Genomic DNA, 24,145 nt, shown 5'->3' on the forward strand with positions numbered 1-24,145 from the left:
CTGCTGCTCTGGCTGTGTGGAAACAGCCTTAGGGAGCTGGGGATGTTTAGTCTGGAGAAGTGAAGGTTAAGTGGGACATGATAGCAATGTTTAAATATTTGAAGGGATGTCATGTCATAGAGGGAGTAAGCTTATTTTTTTTTGCCTCAGAAACCAGGACACAGAGTAATCGATTCAAGGTGTAGGAAAAGAGATTCCACCTGAACATTAGGAAGAACTTTCTGACTGTCAGGGCTGTTTGACGTTGGAATTCACAGCCTTGGAGAGTGGTGGAGTGTCCTTCTTTGTTGGTTTTTAAACGGAGGCTGGATGAACATATGTCAGGAGTGCTTTGATTGTGTGTTCCTGCATGGCAGGGGGTTACACTTGATGGCCCTTGTGCTCTCTTCCAACTCTATGGCGGATTCCGCATGGGCCAAAAACAGCGGAGTGAAAATGGTGTAAAATGGTTTAAAACAGTGTAAAAGGGTTTACACTGTTTTCACACTGCTGTTTTTGGCCCATGTGGAATCTGCCTATGATTATGATCCACCACACGTTAACATGCTCCAGTGTCATTCTTGCTTACCAAAAAGTATTGATGAGGCCAGAATTGAAAACAAATGTTCTGCAGACACATACCATCTTGGAATGCACAGGTAACCCTTCATCAATTTTCCAAGTTTTGGAAAACATTTATACGTTGATGACAATATTTACATTGTAACTGAATTCTCATTGCCTGAAGTTTTACATCTCTACATTCCACACATATACACCCACCTATACACCCCCTGATGCTGCTTTGAATTTCCACATTACCACTGCTCATTTGCTGTTATTAAAATTTAACACTTATGTATCAGCTAAAGCACTCTACATTGGACCAAGATAGATAAGGAACTCTGCAGGACTACTGCCACTCAGAATACAACATATTAGCCTAGATGACTTAATATTCTTATTCAATATAAGGCAGCTGCATTATATTCAAGGAACTTCCAGGATATTTAATTTATTTATTTATTGTACATTTATTACCGATTCATCACTAAAGTTCATGGGCACGATACAATCATAAAAGCGCCATAAAATATCATCATATAAAACCATCCTAAAATCTCCTTAAAAACCATCCACATTCTAACAATATACACAATCATCAAATCTGCATAGAGTCCCCCCAACAATTTGAGGGTTTGGGCTGGGGCTGAACCAAGAGAACTGAAACAGAGGAGAGCAGGTATCAAAAATAAATGGGTGTATTTACCTGTATGCCCTGGTATAGAGGGTGGTCTTAGCCAGGCACCTAAACGGCTGGAGATTCGGAGCCTGGCAGATCTCTGGGTGGGAGAGTGTTCCAGAGCACCAGGGCCACCACAGAAAAGGCCCTCCAAGAAGCCCCCCCAGATTTCAGAAGGTGATGGGGCCACCAGGAGGGCCCTACCACCACTGATGTCAGCACCTAGTCAGTTCTGTATGAGAAAAGGTGTTCCTTCAGGTAAGTAGGGCTCAGGCCATGTAGGGCTTTGCATGTTAGCACCAGCACCTTGAACTGGGTTCAGAAGAAATAGGGAGCCAGCAAAGTTCCCTCAGAACAATTGTTATATGATGACGTACTGAGATATCCACTAGTAGCTGAGCTGCTGCGTTCTGCACCAGTTCCAGCTTCCAGACAGTCATCAAGAGCAGCCCCACGTAGAGCGTGTTATAATAGTATAATAATAACAATATCACACTTTCAGTGATTTCAGGTATGTGTTAACTAGGCACATGAGCTCCTTGTAATGCTTTACAAAAACTCCTACACAATTTGCAAGTTTGTTAATATGGCTTCATTATAGCTTTCTCTAACTCCTAACCATAAGATAAAACACTACCAGACATTTTCATTATAAATTTTTGTGGATGAAATCTACTCATTGAATTGGATCTTTATAAATAAGGCACATCCCATCTCACAGCGTGACCAGCATGGGCTTAGTGGCAAAGTATTTGTTTTGCATGCAAAAGGTTCCAGATTCAATCCCTTCCAGTTAAACCCTACCAGAAAACCTCTACCAATCAGAGTAAAAAACTGCTGAACTTGACGGATCAACTATCTGCCTCAGTAGAAGACTGACAGGCTGAACTAACAATCATAAAAGATGACAGAGCAACAGAAAAGATTTTGAAGCTAGAATTGTGATAGCAAAACTGAACATGTGATTGTGTCACCAGATGTACCTTCACTGTTTCTTGTAGATATAATTTCTTGTAAACATAATTTCACAAACAGCTTTGTCACAATAAAAACTTATATGCATTTTTTTTTTCATTCAGGCAGTTTTCTCTTAGCATTTTTAATAAATCTTCATCTTTTCCCAAAGCACACACATGACATGCCCAGAAAATTTACAGTTTGAGTTATATGAAGGATAAATGGGGAGAGGAGTAGAAGAGATAACATCTGCCTTCTCTTTCCTGCTCCGTTGATTTACTTTCTGGACTATCCAAATTATATCTCATTGACTTTCTGACTATCTGAAAGAACACAGTATTGACTGCAGTTGGTCCCCATTGTGTGTACCTTACCAACTGTGAAGATAAATCTCTTCTTCAAAAGTTCAGAACGGAAATTAGTGGTATCAGTGTGGATGCTATCCATTAGTTGCAATTTAAGGATAATGCTGCCTGTTTCTGTAACAAACAATTCCAGGGTATTTCAGTCACAATGTGTTGTGCTGGATTATTCATGGATCACTATGTTTCTCCATGAACAATTAACTCACTTATTGCACCAGTACTAAAGATGTAACCCAAGAATACAGATGTTGCCGGTCTTCCCACTCACCTCAGCCTTGGGTCCAGTCCTTCAAACACGCAAATAAAATCACAAACTGGAAGGTGTCTAAGTTCTGTTATTCTAAAACATCCAGCTGGGAGAATATATACTTTATTCTCTTGATGGGCAGTCCCACCCAAAATAGGTAAGAAATCACACATTTACCCATTACATGCATTAAAACACATTATCAAAACTTTTATTATTATTACAGTGGAACCTCGGTTTTCATTGGTAATCCATCCAAAAAGAATCAATGAAAACCGAAACGCATGAAAACCAAGGCAAACTTTTCCACAGGAATCAATGTAAATCCAATTAATCCGTTCTAGGCACTCCAAAAAAACATACCAAAACCACATTTTTGGGTGAATAAGGACCAGCTTCAGAGCCAGTGGACCAATGTCGCAACAGAAAGCTGTCCAAAGAGGTCTGTTTCTGACGCCTCTTTAAGATTTGTCTGAAATGGGGCAAGACATTGTCATTAAACAAGTTGCAGACACAGCCTGCAACAGCTTTGACCGGGTGATTTTTCTCCACAAATCCCTGCAACTTACTGCAAATCGATGAAAACCGAGGCAAATCAATGAAAACCGAGACAAAATTTTCACCGAAAAAATCGATGAAAACCGAAACCGATGAAAACCGAAGGAAATGAAAACCGAGGTTCCACTGTATTATATTTTAAAACTGCTCTTCCCCACTGAGCGGGGCTCAGAGCGGTGAACATAGTACACATACAATTCAAATTATACCATTAAAACATACACACTTAAAACTACAATTTTCACAGTATGGCACCCTTCCCTTTGTATCCACAAGGGTAGGGCTGATAACAAATATAGAACTATCCAAAAAGAACTTAAAAGGCTGTAAAAAAGGAGCGGCCAACTTAGATGGATAACTGTTGTTGCCCTCAACCACTGCTCTGGTGGAACAACTCCATCTTATAAACTCTGCAGAACTGTGTGATAGGTCTCACAGGCCCTGGTCTCCTTAGACAGAGTGTTTCACCATGCTGGGGACCAGAGCCAAAAAGGCCTCGTCAAAGACAGCTGGACAGCTTTCAGGTCAGGGAACTCCAGTAGGTTGTTATTAGCTGAGTGTGGTGTTCTCTGAGCGGTATACTGGGAGGGGCGGTCCCACAGATATGACTGTCCCAGACCATTTAGGGCTTCAAAGGGTTAATACCAACACCTTGAACCTGATCTTGTACTCCAATGCGGCTTAACGAGCACTGGTTGTATGTGGGCTCGCCATGGTATTCCTGTGAGGACCTGAGCAGATGCATTCTGAACCAGCTGAACAGTCTCAAGGGTAGTCCTGTGTAGATCAAGTTATAAACTAGGCTGTGCATTTTTGTTGGTGATCTGTGAAATTGCATAATCACATTTCAGACAATATTTTTTGTGTTTCATGGCACCGTGATGCTGCTGCTTGTTATATATTCCCACACTAACTACCTTAACTGAGCAGTCCTCAGGAGGTCTATCCAGAATCCTACTGAGGTATATATAAGGTGAGGATCCATTTACTGCATAATAAAGGGGCTAGAATTCATGTAAGTCCATACTGGAAAAAAATTATGTGAAGTCTTTCTGGCGCCATAAACTGAAATTGCCCCCTCTCCAGAAGAAGGACATTTATTTCCTCTTTCCAGGCAATCTAACTGTTGCTTGGCTGATGCCCAATGGCCTGCATCCACATGCTTTAAGGCAGGAGCATAATATGGTTGGGGCAAGCCAGGGCTCTTACTCTGGGTGCTAGCTGCCTGAGTGCACACTAGCCGCCACTCCCCTCTCCCACCACAGCCTGCTACAAAGCCTGTAATTGTCTTTAACTCAGTTCTAGGCAAGCAGCCGGAAGGAGTTTGGGGCACCCTCCCTGGCCTTGTTGCCACCCTCAGTCCTATTCAGGACCAGCCGCTCATTCAGAACTAAGTTACACAGGATTCAGCTTTGCAAATGGGAGGGGGGCTATGGCGATGGGGGAAACGCCACATCCTCCCTGGCTCTTCCTCTTTGAAAAGCTGGGATTCAGCTTTGCAAATTGGTGGGAAGGATGCCTATGGAGATGGGGAGAACTCTACCCATTCACAGGCACCCTGCTGGCTCCCCCCCCCCCATTTTGCTTCCTCCAATGGGATCCAGCTTTGCAAATGGGAGGGGATTGCAGTTTCCCCATCTTCACAGGCATCCTGCTCCCCCTTGCAAAGCTGGGATGATTGGGGAAGGGATAAATACTGTTTGCCACGGGTACCATTTGCTGTTGATTCTTGAGTCTCTTGAGCCCACTTAAACTAGGGATTCCTAAAGTGGGTGGTACTAAACATAAAGGAAGTGGTGAAAAATTTTAGGGCAGTAAGGTGAAAACTTAGGGCAATAGAAGGAGGTTACTGAAAATTACTGAATGTGGGGATTTAAGACTTCTCAGTGCCTTGGAGTATGATGTTGAGAAGCTGATATCCCTGCACCAAGCACATGCATCCCATTAAAACTGAAGACATAATGGGTGAGATGCAAACATTTTGCTAAACAGCTCAATAAATTGGTTAACTTTTACTAGGCTATTTTTATTTGTGAAATACATAGGTGTGTTAACAGAGTTAGAAGTTGTTTTGTATGTGAAGTAGACCCAATGCCAATGAAGAGGTGTGTGTTCATATGCGTGTGTTGGGGGTTGGGATTAGGGATGTGGCCTGGGAGCGAAGGTGGCAGTAGCCACTAGTGACTACTAGCCCAAACCAATGCTAGCTGGTCAACCTGCACGCCTCCTTCTCCTCCTGTTAAACAGAGACTAACTAGCCTAGGTAGGGGATAGGATAGATTTTTGGCTAGATTTCTTAAATAGTGCTCCATTATAAGTATTGGATTTTAAACGCCAATTCTGTTTTAACTGACTGTGTGTGATTCTGTGAAAAAACTATTGCAAGCTGCCCTGGAATGGGCGGGGTATAAATCCAAAATAAATAAATATGCCCCTGGCTTTATGGTGAGAGACACTGAAAATGTTCCTCCTCACCGACCTTAACCCATCGCTTCCTGCGATACTCATCACGAAGGCGCCCCACGCTTTCCTCTTCTTGCACGACAACCGCGCACATGGTCACCGGATCGCCCCCAGACAGGAAGCCACCATGAAGCTTCCCATAGCAACCAAACCACCCATATCAACTTCCCCCTAGCAACCGCGACGCCGCCATTCATTGGTCGGAAGCTCGAAAAACCCCATTGGCTGCATTCGGCGGGAAACAGCTTCCCATCCTAGTCACAGAATAACGTGTGAAATGTCATGAAGTGACCGTTCCCCGGAACCGGAAGTTGGTATCCATGGACTTGTCCTTTCTCATTAATTTTCCCATTAAAAGGGAAACGTTAGGAATGTGAAGAAGGTTCCGGGGGCGTTTTTTCTTGCCTTGTCTCGCTTGCAGGTTTAGTGGAGGATAAGGATATTTTGGCTTGCTTGTTGTTAATTGAAGAAGCGCTTGGGAGCTGGGTTGCTTTGACTGGAGAGGAAAGAAATCCCGTTTTTAGTGAGTGCGTTGTGAACACGCCCCCTCCTTTTGCAAAGCTTTTTCATATAGGCGGTGAAAGTGATTATACTTCTCCAGCCCCCTATAGAGAGAGTTCCCTGCTCGGTTGTGCAGCCTAGTGCGCAGTCTTAGAAAAGAAAAGCATTGCTGCGGGTTCTTTTTATTCCGAAGGACGCCTGTTTAATTTAGCATAATGTGATTCTACCTGAATGGTTCGGAGTCGGAGGACCCGAAAAAGTAAGGCGGTAGAGTCTGCAAAAGTGGAGAAATAGCTCTGGAGCCAAGGTCGCCTCAGTTCTCCCACATACTTCCCCTCGCTTAGCCCCATCATGTCCCAGGAAAGCGAGCATGGGAAATGGACGGTGTCCAGTAGCGATGAGAGTGTAGATGAGGACGCCGGTTGCGAGGAGCCCTCGACCTCTTTGCTGCAAGGGGCTGGTCGGGACAAAGTTACCGAACCGAGTTACTCTTGTTCAGAAGCCAGGAAGGCAGCCCACAAGAGGAAATCTTCCCCTCTGCAATTTCAGGATGAAAATTCCCTGTCGGAGGTACCGCCGGCCCCAAAGAGACTTTCTCAAGAAGGTTCGGGTTGGTGCCTTTCGAGTAGTGAAGAAGAGGATGATTGCAAAGGCAAGGATGTAAAGAAAAGCGATGCAGTAGCCTCCAGCGTCCGACAGAAAGAGGATTGTGCTCCTCAGGACCTGGCAAAGGATGAACTTCCACTGAACCACAAATCTGCCGAGCCGCCAAATGAAGTGCAGGACACTTGGGATCTGTTGGATGGAGGGAATCCTTTTAGATTTTTCCTCACCAAAGTACGAGGAATCAAGTCCAAATACAATGCTGGAGCCTTGCATATAAAAGGTAATAATGAACCCACATCACAAGAGTTTGGTTTCAGCCTTTTGTTTATTGTAGTGCCAGTTCTTTGGAATTGATGTCTGAAATTAATGTATTGCCATGGATAGAGTGTTGGACTAAGCTGAGAGAGAGATTAGATCCCCACACTGTGGTGAATCTCACTAGATAACCTGGGCTAGTCTTACTCTTTCTGCCTAACCTACCACACCACATTTGGGAGAGGATAAAATGTGAAAGGAGAACTATGTGTGCCACTCTGAGCACCTTGCTGGAAGGACAGGATAAGAATACTAGATAGATCTGTAGGATCAACTCCTTGCTTTTTCTTAAAGAGCAGTGCAGGGTCTGTTCTTTTGCATTTCTAGTGATGTCTAGTTTGTTCTAGTGATGTCACTTTTAATATATGCTTTATAAGAAACTGGTGGCATTTATCTTGCTTATGTGCTATGCTATAACTGAAAAGCTATTTTAATCTGGGACGACTTGTTAATCACCTCAAATTATAAAGAGACAAAGTATAGATTTTGAATATATTGATACCCTGTTTCCCCTAATATAAGATATCCCGGAAAAATAAGACATAGTAGAGGTTTTGCTGAAGTGCGAAATATAAGGCATCCCCCGAAAGTAAGACATAGCAAAGTTTTTGTTTGGAAGCATGCCCGACGAACAGAACACAGGAAAAATAAGACATCCCCTGAAAATAAGACATAGCACATCTTTGGGAGCAAAAATTAATATAAGACACTGTCTTATATTCGGGGAAACACAGTAACAACGCTGATACTGAATGATATCCTAGCAGATGTATTTGTGCAGATAACAATAAATATTATATGTGGTGTAAGAAAACAGACAATTTGTTAGCTATTTCTTACTTCTATTATTAAAAGCATAGATTACATCATGCATGCCATGTACATAATTCTATTTATCTACTCTTGTTTATTATAACTTGGTGTCTGATGGTTAAACTTGGGAATGGACTCAGCTGAGAAGCAAATTATTGTTTGGTGTTTATTTCAATAATACTCCAATCCAATGTTTCTAACTTATTACAGACATTTTGTCTCAGCTTTTTGGAACCCTTGTGTCATCTGCTCAGGTAGGCTGTGTTTTCTTACTTCTATTATTAAAAAGTCATTCCTTTTTTAAAACATAGTACTATATCACTCATTGAGATTGCCTGTAGTTCCAGTAAGTAGTTGGAACAGTTTTCCCAGGATAGTTTGTCATGCTATTGTTTGCACTTGTGCGCACACACATATATAGGGTTTTTGTGACAGATTTGTTTATTGATAAAGCCCCACATTTTTCAAAAATATGAAATTTAACCAATGTTTCTGCATTCTTATTCTGAAATTATATTGGAGGGTGTGAAGGCATTATAAGGTATGATACTTAGGTTCTAACTACTATTTAATTGTATTAAAGATATTTTAGTTGTCATAATGATTTTTAAACTGTCCTTTGAGAATTTTTTTTTGGGGGGGGGGTTATTTTGTCTTCACGTTTTATGTATGTGTGGCAATGAGTTAGGAAATAGATTGTCTCTCAAAAGTTACTCTGGATTGGCCCAGGTTAATAGTTAGATGGGAGACCACTCTAAGTTTTGCTACTTAGGGGCAGTCAAAGACAAAGCCATCTCTGTTCATCTCTTGCCTTGAGAAGCCCATGGGCTGGGACTTGACAGTGTTTTCCAATCCATCTGTACATTCTTCAACAATAGATTCATGATGGGTAAAAATCTTAAGAGGTTATATATACCATCACTAATAAGAAACTACCACTTTATAGACATTGTTCCCTTTCTAACCAATGTTTCTTTTTCTTTATGTGGCCAAGTTTAACTATTGTATAGATGTGGAATGGCTTATCAGACAGTACCCAAAGGAATTCAGGTAATTTGCTATGAGAGTAGTTCCCTCTTTCTATCCTTGTGCGTTCCTTTTTCTGAGTATAAACTGACTAAATTCCTCCTTTGTTTACAGCATACTTTCCAGCTTGTAATTGTGCATTTAATGATATCAGTATACTTGCTTTACAGGCTACCTTTCATTAGCTAGTGCTATTATCATCAATGAGCACTGCAAAAGGCTTTTCAGTTAACAGTTAAAGGTTATTGCTTGATACCATTTTGCCACGGAGTAATGCTAAGCATCACTATCTTATGTGGGGCTTATCATCCATGTATTGTGTTTAAAATTATAGTGTTTGTAATTGATGCAGTTCTTATGAAAGAGTTTTGTGATCTGTGCTTAGTGCCCCTTCTTATCTTGACCATTTCTTTTTTCTTTTTTTTTTTGGCTGATTCTTAACAGCAATATTTATTGAGGCTATTTGTGTACCATAATTTTGATTCTTCTCCCTTCTTCATCTTCTTCTTCATTGGATTTAATACCCTGCTCTCCCCAGCCAGGCACAGGGTGGCTAACATGTGTTCAGAATACAGTCGTAAAATCACATAAATAAATTGCAATTAAAACAATCCCAGCAATATAAGCAATCACGATTCAACAGTCTAACCCACATCATATTCCAAATCTGAACAAATCTGTTAACTTGGATTGAAAAAGAGAAGATAAATTAACATACTTGGATCTAATTTTGGCAAATCTAGTACTGTGTAATTACTGGTGATCCAGTGTTTCAACTTGATTGGAATTACAACAGCATAGCCTCTTAGATTTTTTGATATTATTAAACCTGTCATTTAACAAGGCAGATGGCATGACATTAAATTTAGCTGTTGAGAGAGTGAGGAGCTATTACAAAACACTCCAGGTAATATTTTCTCTTTTGGCATAAGTAAATTGCTTTTTGCTCATTCAGAAGCCCTTCAAAAGCTCATTCAAAAGCCTAGAGCCCTTCGGGGATGAGACGGCCTATAAAATCAAATCAATCAATCAATAAATAAAATGTGTATTCCCAGGATATATTTGTTGTTTAAATGTGATTAATGTTGTTTGTGAGAGCCAGCATGTATAGTGGTTAAAACCAGTGAACTCTGATCTGGAAAACTGGGTTCAGTTCTCCACATGAGATCTGCTGGGTGACCTTGGGCCAGTGCCAGTCACAATTCTCTCAGAACTCTCTTAGCCCACTTAGAGCAGACCGTGGTGAACCACCTCCGAACAGCTCTTGCCTTGAAAAACCTATGGGGTGGCCATAAGTCATCTGTGACTTGGTGGCATGTGCATACCCCCATGCCAGCAAGATTGTTTGTGATTAATATATTGTGTTTGCTGCTTATTTGAATATCTTGAAGCTTCAGGTATATTGTTCTACAGTGGCTCCCATGCATGGCATGGCACCCACCAACACCTTTCCTGGCACCTACCAAATATTTTTGGAAAAACCTGAATGGCTTTGCAGATTTAAAAAACTTTACTTTTTGGTAGTAGGTTTTATCACAGCTCAAGGGTCTTCTTTGCCAGACTGAAAGGTAAAGTGCGTATGCAAGAAAATATTTTTAAACAATACCTTCATTCAGAAAGGCATCCTGTTAAACAGATTTTCTTTCTGAAACATTACTATTAAAGTTATGCATAACTTGACCCCATGATATTTGTGGCTGTGGCTGTGTTCTGAAGTGGTCCCTTTTTTTTGTTGCACCTACCACCTTATGTCAAAACTCTGCAAATCTGCAGGCTCAAAAATACTGGTGACCCTTGCTCTACAAAATGTTGGTCTTGCAGACATAGGCCCCTTCCGCACACGCAAAATAATGCATTTTCAAACCACTTTCACCACTGTTTGCAAGTGGATTTTGCTATTCCGCACAGTTTTAAAGAGCACTGAAAGCAGTTTGAAAGTGCATTATTCTGCATGTGCGGAAAGAGCCATAACTAGAAATCTTTCACTTGGGTTGCTGTGTAATGCATCCTTTCCTACAGGTACCTTCTTGCCTGCAAGCCCTTCCTTGATAAAGGATATTAACCATTTAGTGGAAGTTCTACACAAGTAAGCTTGAACATTTGTAGACTTGATACATACATTCCAATTAATGCCCATAGAATAGTGATGGAGTTGGTTGCAGCAATTTCCCTCTCTTTGTGCATGTATACTTAGAACACCTGGAAAAGGCTTTATTCACCATGAATCTTTCAATAAAATTTTCTTTTACTTTAAGGGACAAACCTTTGCTAATAGTCCATGGGGAAAAACGAGAATCCAAGGCTGATCTGTATGAACAAGCTAAGCCCTATAAAAATGTTAGCTTCTGCCAGGTAATATACTTTTGTCATTTCTTTATTATCAAAAGTAAGGTATTCTGTGCTGCAACCTGCCGATAGTATCATGTACAGAACCTGGTATTCTCCTTGAACTACTTAACTAGTATTTGACTTGTATCTGTATTCACTGTATACAAAACTTTTTGTTTACTATGTTGAGCGAATGTTGCTGTAAAAAAGTCTTGACATTGTGAATGTTGTTCCTTTAATTTATTACCTTTTCTTTAAAAGACCCTGATAATAATTGCTGTTACAGGGATCTTTTAGATGTTTTCCACCTCAAGGCTGATTGGGAAATGTTAAATGTTCTCACTATTCCCTGGTTCACATTTATTTAATTTTTTTTAGATGGTTAATGTTATCAGTAAAATAAATATTCTAACATTCTTTTTAAAACATTTACGGAGAACATGTTTGGAGGTGGTATTACAGCCAGAAGCCTGCTAAGATCAGCTGGTAACCTCTCCAAAGACACCCTCAGGAGAGCACTTCACTCCATGAATATCAAACTTGCTGGTGATCCCTGCCCCAAAGGTTATCCAGCGGTCCTTGACTAAGACCAGGGCATTTTCGGCTTCGACCCTGGCCTGTTGAATGAGACCCAGGCCCTGCTGTACTTATCGCAGTTCCACAGGGCCTGTAAGATAGTTATTCCACCAGCCTATGATTAAGGACAGCAATGGCAGTTTTCCACTATATTTGGCCTCCTTGTCCCTATCCTTTTTTCTTTTGTATTGTCGAAGGCTTTCACGGCCGGATTCAACTGGTTCTGGTGGGTTTTCCGGGCTGTGTGGCTGTGGTCTGGTGGATCTTGTTCCTAACGTTTCGCCTGCATCTGTGTCACAGACTTCCCTCTGTGATACACCTCTGAAGATGCCAGCCACAGATGCAGGCGAAACGTTAGGAACAAGATCCACCAGACCACGGCCAGACAGTCCGGAAAACCCACCAAAACCACTTTTTTCTTATTTTATTTCATTCCTCTTAGTTGGGAAACTTTAAGGCACTGTTGAAAATTGAAACAGATTTTAAACTTTTTTGTAAGCTGCCCTGAGCCTACCATGGGGATGGGTGGCAAATATATCAAATAATAAATAGACATGCGGGTTTCTCATGGGTGGATACCAGGCATTCACACAGTTATATTTCTTAATATAAGCCCTGTACCTATATATAAGTACAGGCATACATCAGCTGATGTGCAGACTGGATCGTTGCATGTACAGCATAAGCACAACTCTTCTTTTAGCAAGCAGCAAAAAAATGGAACAGGGAAGGATCCGCCCTCACTTCACCTGTTGCACCTGACAGGAGTGCCTTTCTACTTCACTCTCATTTTCTATTACAATATTTTTTGACCTATAAAATGGTTGCTTTGGAAATCCATTGCCAGTGTTCCTGGAGTCAATCACATGCTGAGCCATGTGCTAGCTCCAAGGTAGGCTGCCCGATATCCCAGCTTGGACATGGGTGACAGCAGGATGATACCCGCCCCCCGCGCAAAATAAAAATTCAAGATGGGCTGCAGAGATGTTCTGCCATCTGTTTTGAACCTGTTAGCAGCAGCAGGGTACACCCATCCTCCCATGTGATCCTTGCCAGCTTCAAGGTGGGGTGCAGCAAAGGTATTTTGCATCTGTAGTACAGGTCTTGGAGGCCAATCCCGTTGGTTCATTCCCATGTGCTGCCCTCTAACCATTTGGTATCCCAAACTGCCATCTGGGTGATGTTCCTGCCCTGGATAATGTACAGCAGCGGTTCTCAACTTGTGGGTCGCGACCCCTTTGGGGGTCGAATGACCCTTTCACAGGAGTTGCCTAAGACTCTCTGCATCAGTGTAAAATGGATAAATGTAATGGTTGGGGATCACCACAACATGAGGAACTGTATTTAAGGGTCGCAGCATTAGGAAGGTTGAGAACCACTGACAGAGAGAGTAATTTTGAGAGTTTGAAGAGGTACAGAATTATTAGGTGAAAGGACTGTTGTGCAATTTGTGTTAAGGCCACCAGGGAGCAGTAAACCAAAACAAAGTAGCTTTCTTTAAAAATAGTATAATAATGAGATCTGCTGTTTTGGAAAAAACACCTTTTAAGAATTCTGTTCTCATTTTAGGCTAAGTTGGATATTGCCTTTGGAACCCACCACACGTAAGTAACTATAGCAGTTTTGACAATAAATATGACAACACTAAAACAGTTCTGACAATAAATATGATTGTTTCATCATATAATAATGTCAGAATTTGGGCTGATCTGTACAAAGGCTGCCTTGGTTTCTTATTATAGTCTGGGATCTAGAGAGGCCTCTGCACACTGCGTTTCTTTATGCAGTAGAGAATTGGCGGCGGGGGGTGGGGGGAGGAGGTAACTTCTCTTTCCTTTTTCTATATCTTATAAGCTGCTGCTCTGGATGTTCATGTCAATTCAGTATTAGAATAGCATTTACCAACTGTTAAGTTAGAATAAATGTGCTAAACAGCGCTCTGTTTAGGGCACTGGGTAACTTTGCAGTTCTCATTTTTCCAGATCGCCCACTTTGCCGAGTGTCCCTGCTTCCATTCTGCATAATATGTTGTCATCCATGCAATCTGATGATATAACTAATAGTTGGGGGAGGGGGGGAAGCGGTGTGTGTACCTTGATACAATTTAAAATTAAACATGAAACTCTTAAAGGGAGTGTGCAAGTATCTATGAAACTCTAGATTTTGCAGATTTTTTTTGCGCTGTGTAATTACAAAGTGCTCTTGGGGAAGTTTGGCAATCTGTAGAACAAGCCATAGCTGATCAATTAAGTAGTGCTGTGGTGAATAAGAGCTTAAATATTATACATATCTATGTATCAGAGCTGTCTAAAATAATACGATGTCTAGCTTACAGAAATGGCTATGAGAAGAGCTAATCAGGAATGTAAGTTTTGCTGCAAACACATGTGACTGTTGAACTGACCATCTCAAAGGTGGTGATCAGATGTGAGCGGATCACTAGATCTGTTTGGTTTGCATGGGGCAGCTATAATTTCCTGCCAAACCAGATTGCATGTATTTTCTGAAAAACTATGCACACTAATTGATTCAGACTAATTGGTGTTGCTGCTTAGATGAACACTGAAGGGTAGGATTTTATTGAAACCCATCATTTATTGTATTGGTCGGGTTAGCTTTCACAGTCGAATCACCGGGGCAGCTGTGTGAGCTCGAAAGCTGTATGTTTACGTTTAGATCAGGGTCCTGGCGGTTTTCCAGATGTTCAGGAACTACAATTCCCATCAGCCCCTACCAGCATGGCCAATTGGCCATGCTGACAGAGGCTGATGGGAATTGTAGTTCCTGAACATCTGGAGAGCCGCAGGTTCCCTACCCCTGCTCTAGATCCTCTGAAGATGCCAGCCACAGATGCAGGCAAAACGTCAGGAGAGAATGCCGCTAGAACACGGCCATACAGCCCGGAAACCACACAGCACCACAGCATTTATTGATTACTTATTTCAGGACTTAGGAATAAATGTCTCATTTAAAAATCCCCAGCATAGTACCTGCAGGTGCTGTGGTGTCTCTGGCATCTTTCCTGGTACCATAAATACCCGGAAAGCTGGTGGGACCAGTGGGGGGTTTTTTTGCCCAGCAGGGCTTCTGATTGGCCACTGGAGGTCTGATTAACTGCACACATTTTTTTAAAAAGAACTCTGACCTTTTGTGATTGGCTTTGCCTTCTGTAATAGCCGTGTTGTGGTTGCGCCTAGCGTGTGTCAGGATGAAACGATTGCCGACTCAAAAATTTTGAGGACCCTACTCTAGTTAAACGGCTACTTAGTGGAGCCATTCTGCAGCAAGGATAGGGATGTAGCAGAACTCAGTTTGGCAGTGTTGTGCTGTACTGCTGTGAAAAAAATTGCCAAATACCAATGAACAGATTGATGAATTGCCAGATCAAATGTTGAAAAATCAGGTGTCAAACCTTTTGAGCGTTTGAGCAGCTGCAGGGTTAGAGTTAACTAGGCACGTCTGAGACCTCCGCTTCTTGTACAATAAAGCAGAAGTCCAGTGGCTCCTTGAAGACTGCAGAATGTTTAGTTCATCATATGCAGACAATTGAAGGAGCAATAACAACAGAGGCTAATTTAAAATGATGTCCAATCAAGAGTAATTTTTGTTGGTATTTAAGATGCAAGTGAAGTTGTATTTTATTTGCTGCTAAAGTTAAGCATGGCAGGGGGCTATGGGGTAACTTCTCTTTCCTTTTTCTATATCTTATGAGCTGCTACTCTGGAATTATGAGCTGCTATCTGGATTTTTTTTTGTAGCTAAACTGTTCCATGTCCCCAGCTAATTAGACTATTCCCTTACTTTTTCATCTGCTTGTGGTGCTATTTGAGATACATATCTGACAACCACTGGGTGGGTATGGAGTTAGGATCAAACTACTTGTGATTTTGTGTCTCTTAGTTGAAACGAATTCTATTTTTTTTTTATGGTCACAATATCATGATATTGGTCTGGCTCCGTGATTTTATAATAGTTCAGTTCTTTATCATTGAGCAGCTGATGTTTTTTGCTTAGAAGTTGTATTTCACTAATATTCCAAGTCTGGATTTCTCTGATTGCTCCACTGCGCAGCAAGAAATGTTCAGTTTCTGAATAACTGATTGCTTTAATTTTTGAGCTTTGTGTGTTCGTAATGTCAGTGGCATTATTTGAAGTCTTGGAATGAGTCACCAATGTGAACTAAGCGTATTATTTCCCCAGTGCATTTTCATTCTCACCTATCAGTTTCTAAGGCAACCAGCTCTTGGCAGGGGGTGCAGAATAACATGGCATATTTTCAGTTTTTAAAAAATGACACATGTGATCTATACAAAATGGAACTTGTACGATGTTAGTGGATTCTGTCGGACAATTTGCAAATGACATAATTTCTTTTAAAAATAACCACATAAATAGAACTGCTAAAAGGTATAGGTAATTTCCAGTTGTTTAAAAAACATGCTGAGGCCATGTTTAATGTGGGCGGTAGAAAAGATTTTTCAAAGATTAGAAAAGCCGTTTTGCTCGATAGGAGGCAGCACAGGCTTCTATTTTTATATTATGTCTTAAATTGTCAGCAAATGTCCATCTTGCATATGTCCACTGTTCCAAATTGCTGACATCTTGCATATGTCCACCGTTCCAAATTGGTCTGTGAACGCTAAAAAAAAGTAGTATTATGGGTGTAGCAGAAACAAAAAGGAAAACGCCCTGGCCATACCAACTGATCTAATAGTGCCTGTTTAATAAGTGAACAATCATACAAGTGAACATGTGCAAAAAAACCCTCAAACATATAAACCACTATAAATATAAAGGTTCTGTAGAATTCAGATGTTAATTTCTTCAAACAAAGCAGAATGAAAGAACACGTGATTTCCAGATAAATACCCATTTGGCAGCAATAGAATCCTTCGTCAGCCACAGCTTTTTTAGAAATCAGCAATACCTTTTTAGAGGTCCTGCTTATTCATTCGGGGGTAATCATATCAATGCAAGTTATTTTAAAGGCTTGTATATATATATTTTAAAATCATCATGTGTTGGGCTAAGCCAGGGGTACCCAATTCAGGTGCTTCAGATGTTAATGGACTACAGTTCCCATCAGCCCCTGCTGCCATTGCCAATTGGCTATGCCAACAGGGGCTGATGGGAATTGTAGTCCATTAACATCTGAAGCTCCAGAGTTGGACACCTCTGGGCTAAGCTATGCAGTTATCCTTGTAGAACCTTTGAGGTCTTAAGTGACTTTTTATGACTTCATAAATGTGAAGAACTGGGATTTTCCTGGTTGTGGTGGGTTTTCCAGGCTGTGTAGCCATGGTCTGCCTGCATCTGTGGCTGGCATCTTCAGAGGTGTGTATCACAGAGGGAAGTCTGTTGCACACTGTGTCCAGTGAGAAGGGAATGTTTTAGTGGGGTATATATTGCCCATGTCCCAGGGTGGGGAACCAGTCAGTAAGTGTTTGGATGGAACTTGCTATGCAAAGGTGTAGTTGATAGTATAGTATTGCAGGTGGGTTTTTTCAGTCCAGGGAGTGATTCACATTTGCATTCCATGCAGCAGCAGGAGTATGTGTGAATGCAAACATCCAATTTACCATGGAAGCTGAAAAAGAAGGAAAACTGCCTTTTTTAGATCTCTTGGTCTTTTCACAGACCCAACCCCTAACCCTAACCCACCACAACCAGTTGAATCTGGCCGTGAAAGCCTTCGACAATACATTGGGATTTTCCTGTTTGGAAGCATTGGCTCCAGGATTTGCCAGACTCTTCTTACGGACTACTTTCGATCGGGTCCTTGTAGACTTCTTGTTACTTGTTATTTGTCTTGTGAGTCATTTCATATTTGTAGCGGTTTTTGTTTTTTGCACAGGTTCACTTATACGGTAGTTCACTTATTAAACAAGCACTGTTAAATTAGCCAACGTTTGATTATTTTTGGCCAGGGTGTAGTAGGTTTTCCTTTTGGTTTCCAAATTGGTCTGTGCCATTCAAAGACTTCAAAATCTCATGAGCTTCTCTTCACTATCATTAGCAGATCTTTGTTATGCAGGAGACGCTACTAGTGTCTTACGAGGAGTTGTTTTTATCGAAAAGAAACTTGTGTAGGCAAAATATTCAGTCATTGTCTTCCAAAGCAATACTGACTGGATCCTTCCTCACCAATCTCTGTATATAAGGTGTCTGCTACTAGCAGATGGGAAGGATTAGATAAACATCTATTATATTTATGATAGATGTAATCATGGAAATTATTGAATAGCATTAAAGTTCCCGACGGAAGTCATTTTCAGGTTGACTCAGCTTTCCGTATTTCTGAGGTTGGTAAAATTAGTACCCAGCTTTCTGAGGGCAAAGTGCAGACGACTGGGGAAGGCAATGGCAAGCCACCATATAAACAAAAATGTGACAGGACATCATCCTGTGGGTCAGTAATGACCCACTTCATGCAGAAGGAACTTTACCTTTCTGTGTCTTGTACGCATCTGAAGTCTGTTAGAGAGACATCCATCATTTTGAGCCCTCTGACTTTTAATATTCTTAATGCTTTCTTCCTGTGATAATTTTAACATTTTTCTGTGTAGCAAGATGATGTTGTTGTGTTATGAAGAAGGCCTCCGTGTTGTGATACATACGTCCAATCTTATTGAAGATGACTGGTACCAGAAAACACAGGGGTGAGCACAGAGATTTTACTATTCTTATCTTGGCATCTTTATTGTTTTTTGAATCGCAAATGTTGTTTTCAGAAGAAGAAAAAGAAGAGTTTGAATTTATATCCCCCTTCTCTCCTGCAGGAGACTCAAAGGGGCTTACAGTCTCCTTGCCCTTCCCCCCTCACAACAAACACCCTGTGAGGTGGGTGGGGCTGAGAGAGCTCCGGAAAGCTGTGACTAGCCCAAGGTCACCCAGCTGGCGTGTGTGGGAGCGCACAGGCTAATCTGAATTCCCCAGATAAGCCTCCACAGCTCAGGTGGCAGAGCGGGGAATCGAACCCGGTTCCTCCAGATTAGAGTACACCTGCTCTTAACCACTATGCCACTGCTTCTCTCTAGTGGAGGACCCACAGTTTCCTTGCAGCTTGACTCAAAAGTTGATTTAGCTGTGAAACCCACTTGGAACATATCTTTACAATCAGGGATGCCATAAAGAATCTGGAGTTCACCACAGCCCCATCAGTTGAGTAGTCCGCACTGGTTACATTCAAAGTGCCTGAAGAAATACAGGTCCCTTGCCACAAAAGAACCCCCAGGCATTATTGTCTGGCCTTGCTGAAAAGCCATTGTGGCACCCTTACCGTGCACAGTAGTTCTGAGCAGGCTGCTAAGATCAGGTGACAGCAAGCAAGCACTCCCTTGCTCCAGTTCGGAGAAGGAGTAAGCCAGCCCCAGATATGGCGTGCTAGAGAAGTGGAAGCGTGTTATGTTTTGTTAGAATTTCTGATATGATTTCAGTGACGCAGCCAAATTGTCTGCTTTTTCTTTGACATGTTCATGTTTGTAGACAGTCAAAATACACAAAAACTGGCTGTTGACAACGCTGTCATCATTTTGTCAAAGAAACCTTACTGCCACTTAATGATAGCGTGCATTCTGAGGGCTTAATTTGTTATGAAATGCAGCATTCAAGAAAAGTGCAGAACCACTTGAGGTTCTGAACTTTATTTAACGTTGTGGCCCATTTGAGTAAATGCCGTAGATTATTATTGTTCCTTGGTGGCCTTTGAGTGGTTTCCTAGGGGATCCGTTCTTGTCGGCTAGCCTTAAGCACCTCACAGGCTTTCAGATCCGACATTCTCCAACAGTACAATTAAGAAACCCGTTCTTTACTCAGTCGTTCCTGAAAATATAAAATAGTTATTAATAAAAGAACATAGAAATATTGACGATAATAAAGGCTCACGGTTGCAAAAATAAATTTTAGGACCTTTTGTCGTGTTACCTGCCATCTGGGCTCAGGTTGTCAGCCTAAACTTGCAATAAAGTTCTGGACTGGGAGCCCCACGTCTTCTAAAATAAAGATCTTCTACTTCTGCAGAACCTGTGGTAGTCTCCCAGTTCCATATTCCATCATCAGAAAAAGTCACGCTGTCTTGTTCTGGCTCCCTGCCAGCATAGAGAAAAAGAAAGCAACTTTTAATCACCCTCCTTTCCCCTCTCCACAGCAGACACCTTGTGAGGGAGGTGACACTGAGAGTTCTGAGAGAACAGTGACTAGCCCAAGGTTATCCAGCAGGCTTCCTGTGGAAGAGTGGGGAATTGAACCTAGTTCTCCAAATTAGAGTCTGCTGCTCTGAACCACTACACCAAATGCTATTCAAAAGGGAATGAGGTGTTTAAAGTGATTACTGTCTTCAGTAGAATCAGGAAAGGTTTTTAGGGCATATAAGCTTGTTGTAATTTCCTGTTCAGCGAATTTAATAATTCAGCAGTCACCAAGGATGAGATAGAAATCTTATATAGTTTCATATTTATAGATATGAACTTCAGACCATTAGATATTTTACTCCTCCAGGACTTTGAAAGGTCACCTGGATGATAAGTTTTCAGGTGATGGTTGCACAGGTCGCTCTGCCCAGAACACACCAAAGCCATTAAATCCCATCTTCCACTGGTTAGAGAAAACAGGTTTTGATTATAAGTTTTATTCTTTATAACAGTTTGTTTACTGGCAGAATCCAGTTGTGAGATTTGACTCTAAATAACCCTTAATCTTTTTCCCTGACAGAAAATTACATAGAGTAATCTTGCAAGGAACAAAGAAAATGTATCAAATGTAATAACCAGCAGTTGGCTTTTAAGCTACAGAACAGTTATTTTGTCGACAAGAAAAAATGTGTTTGCTTAACTAATGGAAAATATGTCTGTTTAGCTAGCAACAGTCCTGGTTGTTCAAAGTGTCAGTAGCATAATGGTTTTATTCTTTCTGAGGATTGAAGTAGCATATTGCAAAGATATTTACATAATGTTTCACTTACTACTACTTGCTTCTGTCACTAGAAAACCGGAGCGAAGTTGGAAGATTTTTTTCCCATTTTTGCATAAGTACTGCAGGTTTGGAACATTATCCAGATAATTAACCTTGGAAAAATTCCTTTTGCTAAGGGTGAAATTACGCCTCTTCTTTGCAAATTGAAGTAATGGCCCAAATTAGGCTAATGTTGTCTTGATCGTATTTGGTTAGCACATACAGCTCCTCCGGTTGCCTTGCCAGTACTTATGTAGATGCTCTATTCTCTTCCTCGCCCTCTTTGCGGTTGAAACTGTCATAGAGGAGGATGAGTGGAAGCAAGTAAGCCGAGAGAGAAGAACTAGCTTGGAGAGTTCACAGGAAGGGATAGGTGGAAAGTTGTGTAAAAACATTGGGTGTCTGTCTCTGTAGCCCACTTGAGAGAGCTGACACTGGGCATGGTGTCAGAGGCTGAGCAAAGGTTCTGCCCACTCCCAACACCTATATATTACAGTACTGGGTTTATTTAAATAATTAATTTGTACCTCGTTTTTCTCCCAAATGGGACTCAAAACAGCTTACATCAGTCTCCTCCCCTCCATTTTATCCTCACAACATCCTTTTGAGGTAGTTTAGGGTGAGAGGGTATGACGGGCTTAAGGTCACCCAGCAAGCTTTCATGGGACTCCAACCTGGGTCTCTCTGGCTGTTTCTGCAGAGCAGTAGAAAACAGCTCTCCACCAGCATAAATCATGCCGGTGGAGCTTCGGGACCGCTCACAGGGTAACGTGCAGGCGGCCCTGAAGCTGCTGCAACCACATGGAGGGCAGTGTGGGCGTGTCCCTCCAGCCATCCAGAGCTGTACAGGGAGGAGAGGTAAGTAAATGGGAAACCAGAGGGGCCAAAAGTGGTGCCCTCATGCCGGTGCGAAGACACCGCTTTTGAAAAACCTCGCTCCCTGAGGAACCCTGGTTGGGGGGGGGGGGAGCAATGCAGCAGCACCATCTGTGCGAATAGCGCTCCAGGGACAATGTTTTTACTGTCCCTAGAGCGCTGTTTTTCCGCTGTGCAGAAACAGCCTCAGATTCTGTTCCAGCACTCTGAACTACTACACTACACTGACTTGCCTCTTCACTGTGTGTAGAATAGAATACTTGAACTGGGTAATGCCCAGTCATTTGAATGAGGGGTTCCCCTGACTTTCTAAGTCTGCATATCATTATGATTAGCAATAGATTTTTATGGCTGAGATTAAAATTGCAGTAAAATACAGTACATCTTTTAACGGGGTGTTACATTCGTTAGGGCTTGGATCCAGAGTCTAGAGCAAAGGTCACAAAATCAGTCTTTGTTGCTGTTCCTTGTTTGCTTCAGCCTCCTCAACATTCTCCCATCCCAGGGACTCTTGAGCATCATGTGACCATTGGAGAATAGCACGGCATATGATGTAGTGGGGCTAAACTGAGAAGGGCAGTTGGTGGAAATTGCAATTCATGTGGCAGTTCTTGTGCAACAGTAGTGTGAGTCTGCACACAGATGTTGATTGTGACATCTGTACCTTTCCCTGTCCTATCACATCCCACTGTTGGGCATCCCATAAAATTGCTAGGGGTCCTTTGATATTTGGAAGTAGTTTTTCAGAGGGGCAGGTGCCAGCACCACAAAGTAGGCGACAAAAATCCATTAAGCAAGCTCTGTTTTGTCCCATGATCTTTGGATCCAAGCCTGTGGAAGGAGTTTGTTTTACTTCGGTTTGGAAAAAGTAAAAACCAAAATTGTCCCAACGTAGAACTTTAGTAACCAAAGAACATTGGATAAATTGTTTATAGTAAACAAGTGTCAGGATGGAGCCTGACCAGTGTCTGGGGGAGGGGGACCCACCCTCCATTCAGAGGGCTATCTGCCTGGGCTAGGCGCTAGCTTGGCTACTCCCCGCTCCCTTCCTTAGCATTAGACTGATAACCAGGAAGGGCCACGGCCCTGCTAGGTGTAATGGTTCCTGCCTTTTGTGTTAATGTTTTGTAATTGAATCGCTGTATTGTTTCCTTTGTTACCTTGTTGCAGCTGCAACACCTTGGGCCCGCCAAGGGGCGGGCCCAGGGCAGCAGAGATTTAAGTTCTTGTTCTTACTGTATTTTCTCAGAAATTGTCTATCTCTCGTTATGCCTTGATCACCAATAACGTCTTGAGTATAAATCTACGGATCACTTTATTCTGGGACTAAGGTCTTACAACAAGTACAGTCCAGGAATTTTTCAATGCACCATTCAATCTTTTCATGTTTATCTTCTAGCATATGGCTAAGTCCTTTATATCCAAAGCTACCCCCTGGAACTCCTGGCTCTGCTGGTGAATCTTGTACCAATTTTAAGTCGGATCTTATCAGTTATTTGATGTCATACAAGTCCCCAGCTCTCAATGAATGGGTTGAAGTAATCAAGCAACATGATCTTTCAGAGACCAGGTATGTAATTGGTGCAGTAGATTATTTCTAAAAATAATTGTATAAATTTAGCGCTGTGTGTATAAGTATTTGTAGGGAGCCTCAAGTGAGAATTCCCCTGGGAACAAAGATGCTCTGAGTGGACATAGTGAACAGTGGAATCACTAAACTAGGGGTCCCATCAGCAATTAGCAATGCTGGCAGGGGCTGATGGGAATTGTAGTCCATGAACATGTGGAGCACCATAGGTTGGCCACCCCTGCACTAAACTCTCTTTGGTTTCTACTTCTGCTTCTGCTTTCTACTTCTCTTTGGTTTCTACTTCTAGGTTTTTTTGTGTGAACAAGTACTGTCAAGTACTGGGGTCATCGTAGATGGCAACAGGACTGAAGAGAAGTAACTAGAAATTTCAAAGGCTTTTCGTTATTAGAAGTTTGACAACCGTATGGAGAGAACCTAAGCTCATCCCAGCCCTGGCATTGATTCTCTGATTGTACTGTTTCTACATTGGACTTTTCAAATCAATCCATTTAGGCCCATTATGTCTTTTATCCTATGTGAAAAGATTTTTACTTTTACAATGTCAAATTATTAACAAAGTAAATCGTGTTTATTTTAGCCTTATGTTCTTAAGGCTAGACAACATAGGAAACCAATTACACATGACAGTAGTAGTATAAAATTGTTCTGAATGACACAATAAAAATTAGAATTGCATATGTTCATGGTTAAATGATGCTTGGTAATAATTCTTGGCTACATGAATACTTAAGGGATTTGATGAAGGGAGAAGA

General features: G+C 41.6%; 2 protein-coding genes across 2 annotated transcripts in view; one reads left to right on the forward strand and one right to left on the reverse strand.

The window, feature by feature from the left end:
* The window catches only part of EFCAB11 (EF-hand calcium binding domain 11), a 68,848-nt gene extending 62,749 nt beyond the window's left edge, over positions 1–6,099 (reverse strand). The window contains exon 1 of the mRNA XM_048485348.1: positions 5,829–6,099. Within this exon, the coding sequence (XP_048341305.1) occupies positions 5,829–5,906 (78 nt within the window). The 5' untranslated portion in view covers positions 5,907–6,099. The remainder of the gene's footprint in view (positions 1–5,828) is intronic.
* A 69-nt stretch (positions 6,100–6,168) lies between these two features.
* TDP1 (tyrosyl-DNA phosphodiesterase 1) overlaps positions 6,169–24,145 on the forward strand; it is a 40,466-nt gene continuing 22,489 nt past the window's right edge. The window contains exons 1-7 of the mRNA XM_048485347.1: positions 6,169–7,199; positions 8,258–8,301; positions 9,042–9,097; positions 11,329–11,425; positions 13,547–13,581; positions 18,544–18,636; positions 23,202–23,372. Of these exons, the coding sequence (XP_048341304.1) occupies positions 6,665–7,199; positions 8,258–8,301; positions 9,042–9,097; positions 11,329–11,425; positions 13,547–13,581; positions 18,544–18,636; positions 23,202–23,372 (1,031 nt within the window). The 5' untranslated portion in view covers positions 6,169–6,664. The remainder of the gene's footprint in view (positions 7,200–8,257; positions 8,302–9,041; positions 9,098–11,328; positions 11,426–13,546; positions 13,582–18,543; positions 18,637–23,201; positions 23,373–24,145) is intronic.

This window comes from Sphaerodactylus townsendi, linkage group LG02 (assembly GCF_021028975.2).
Source record: "Sphaerodactylus townsendi isolate TG3544 linkage group LG02, MPM_Stown_v2.3, whole genome shotgun sequence".
NCBI classification, from domain to species: Eukaryota; Metazoa; Chordata; class Lepidosauria; order Squamata; family Sphaerodactylidae; genus Sphaerodactylus; species Sphaerodactylus townsendi.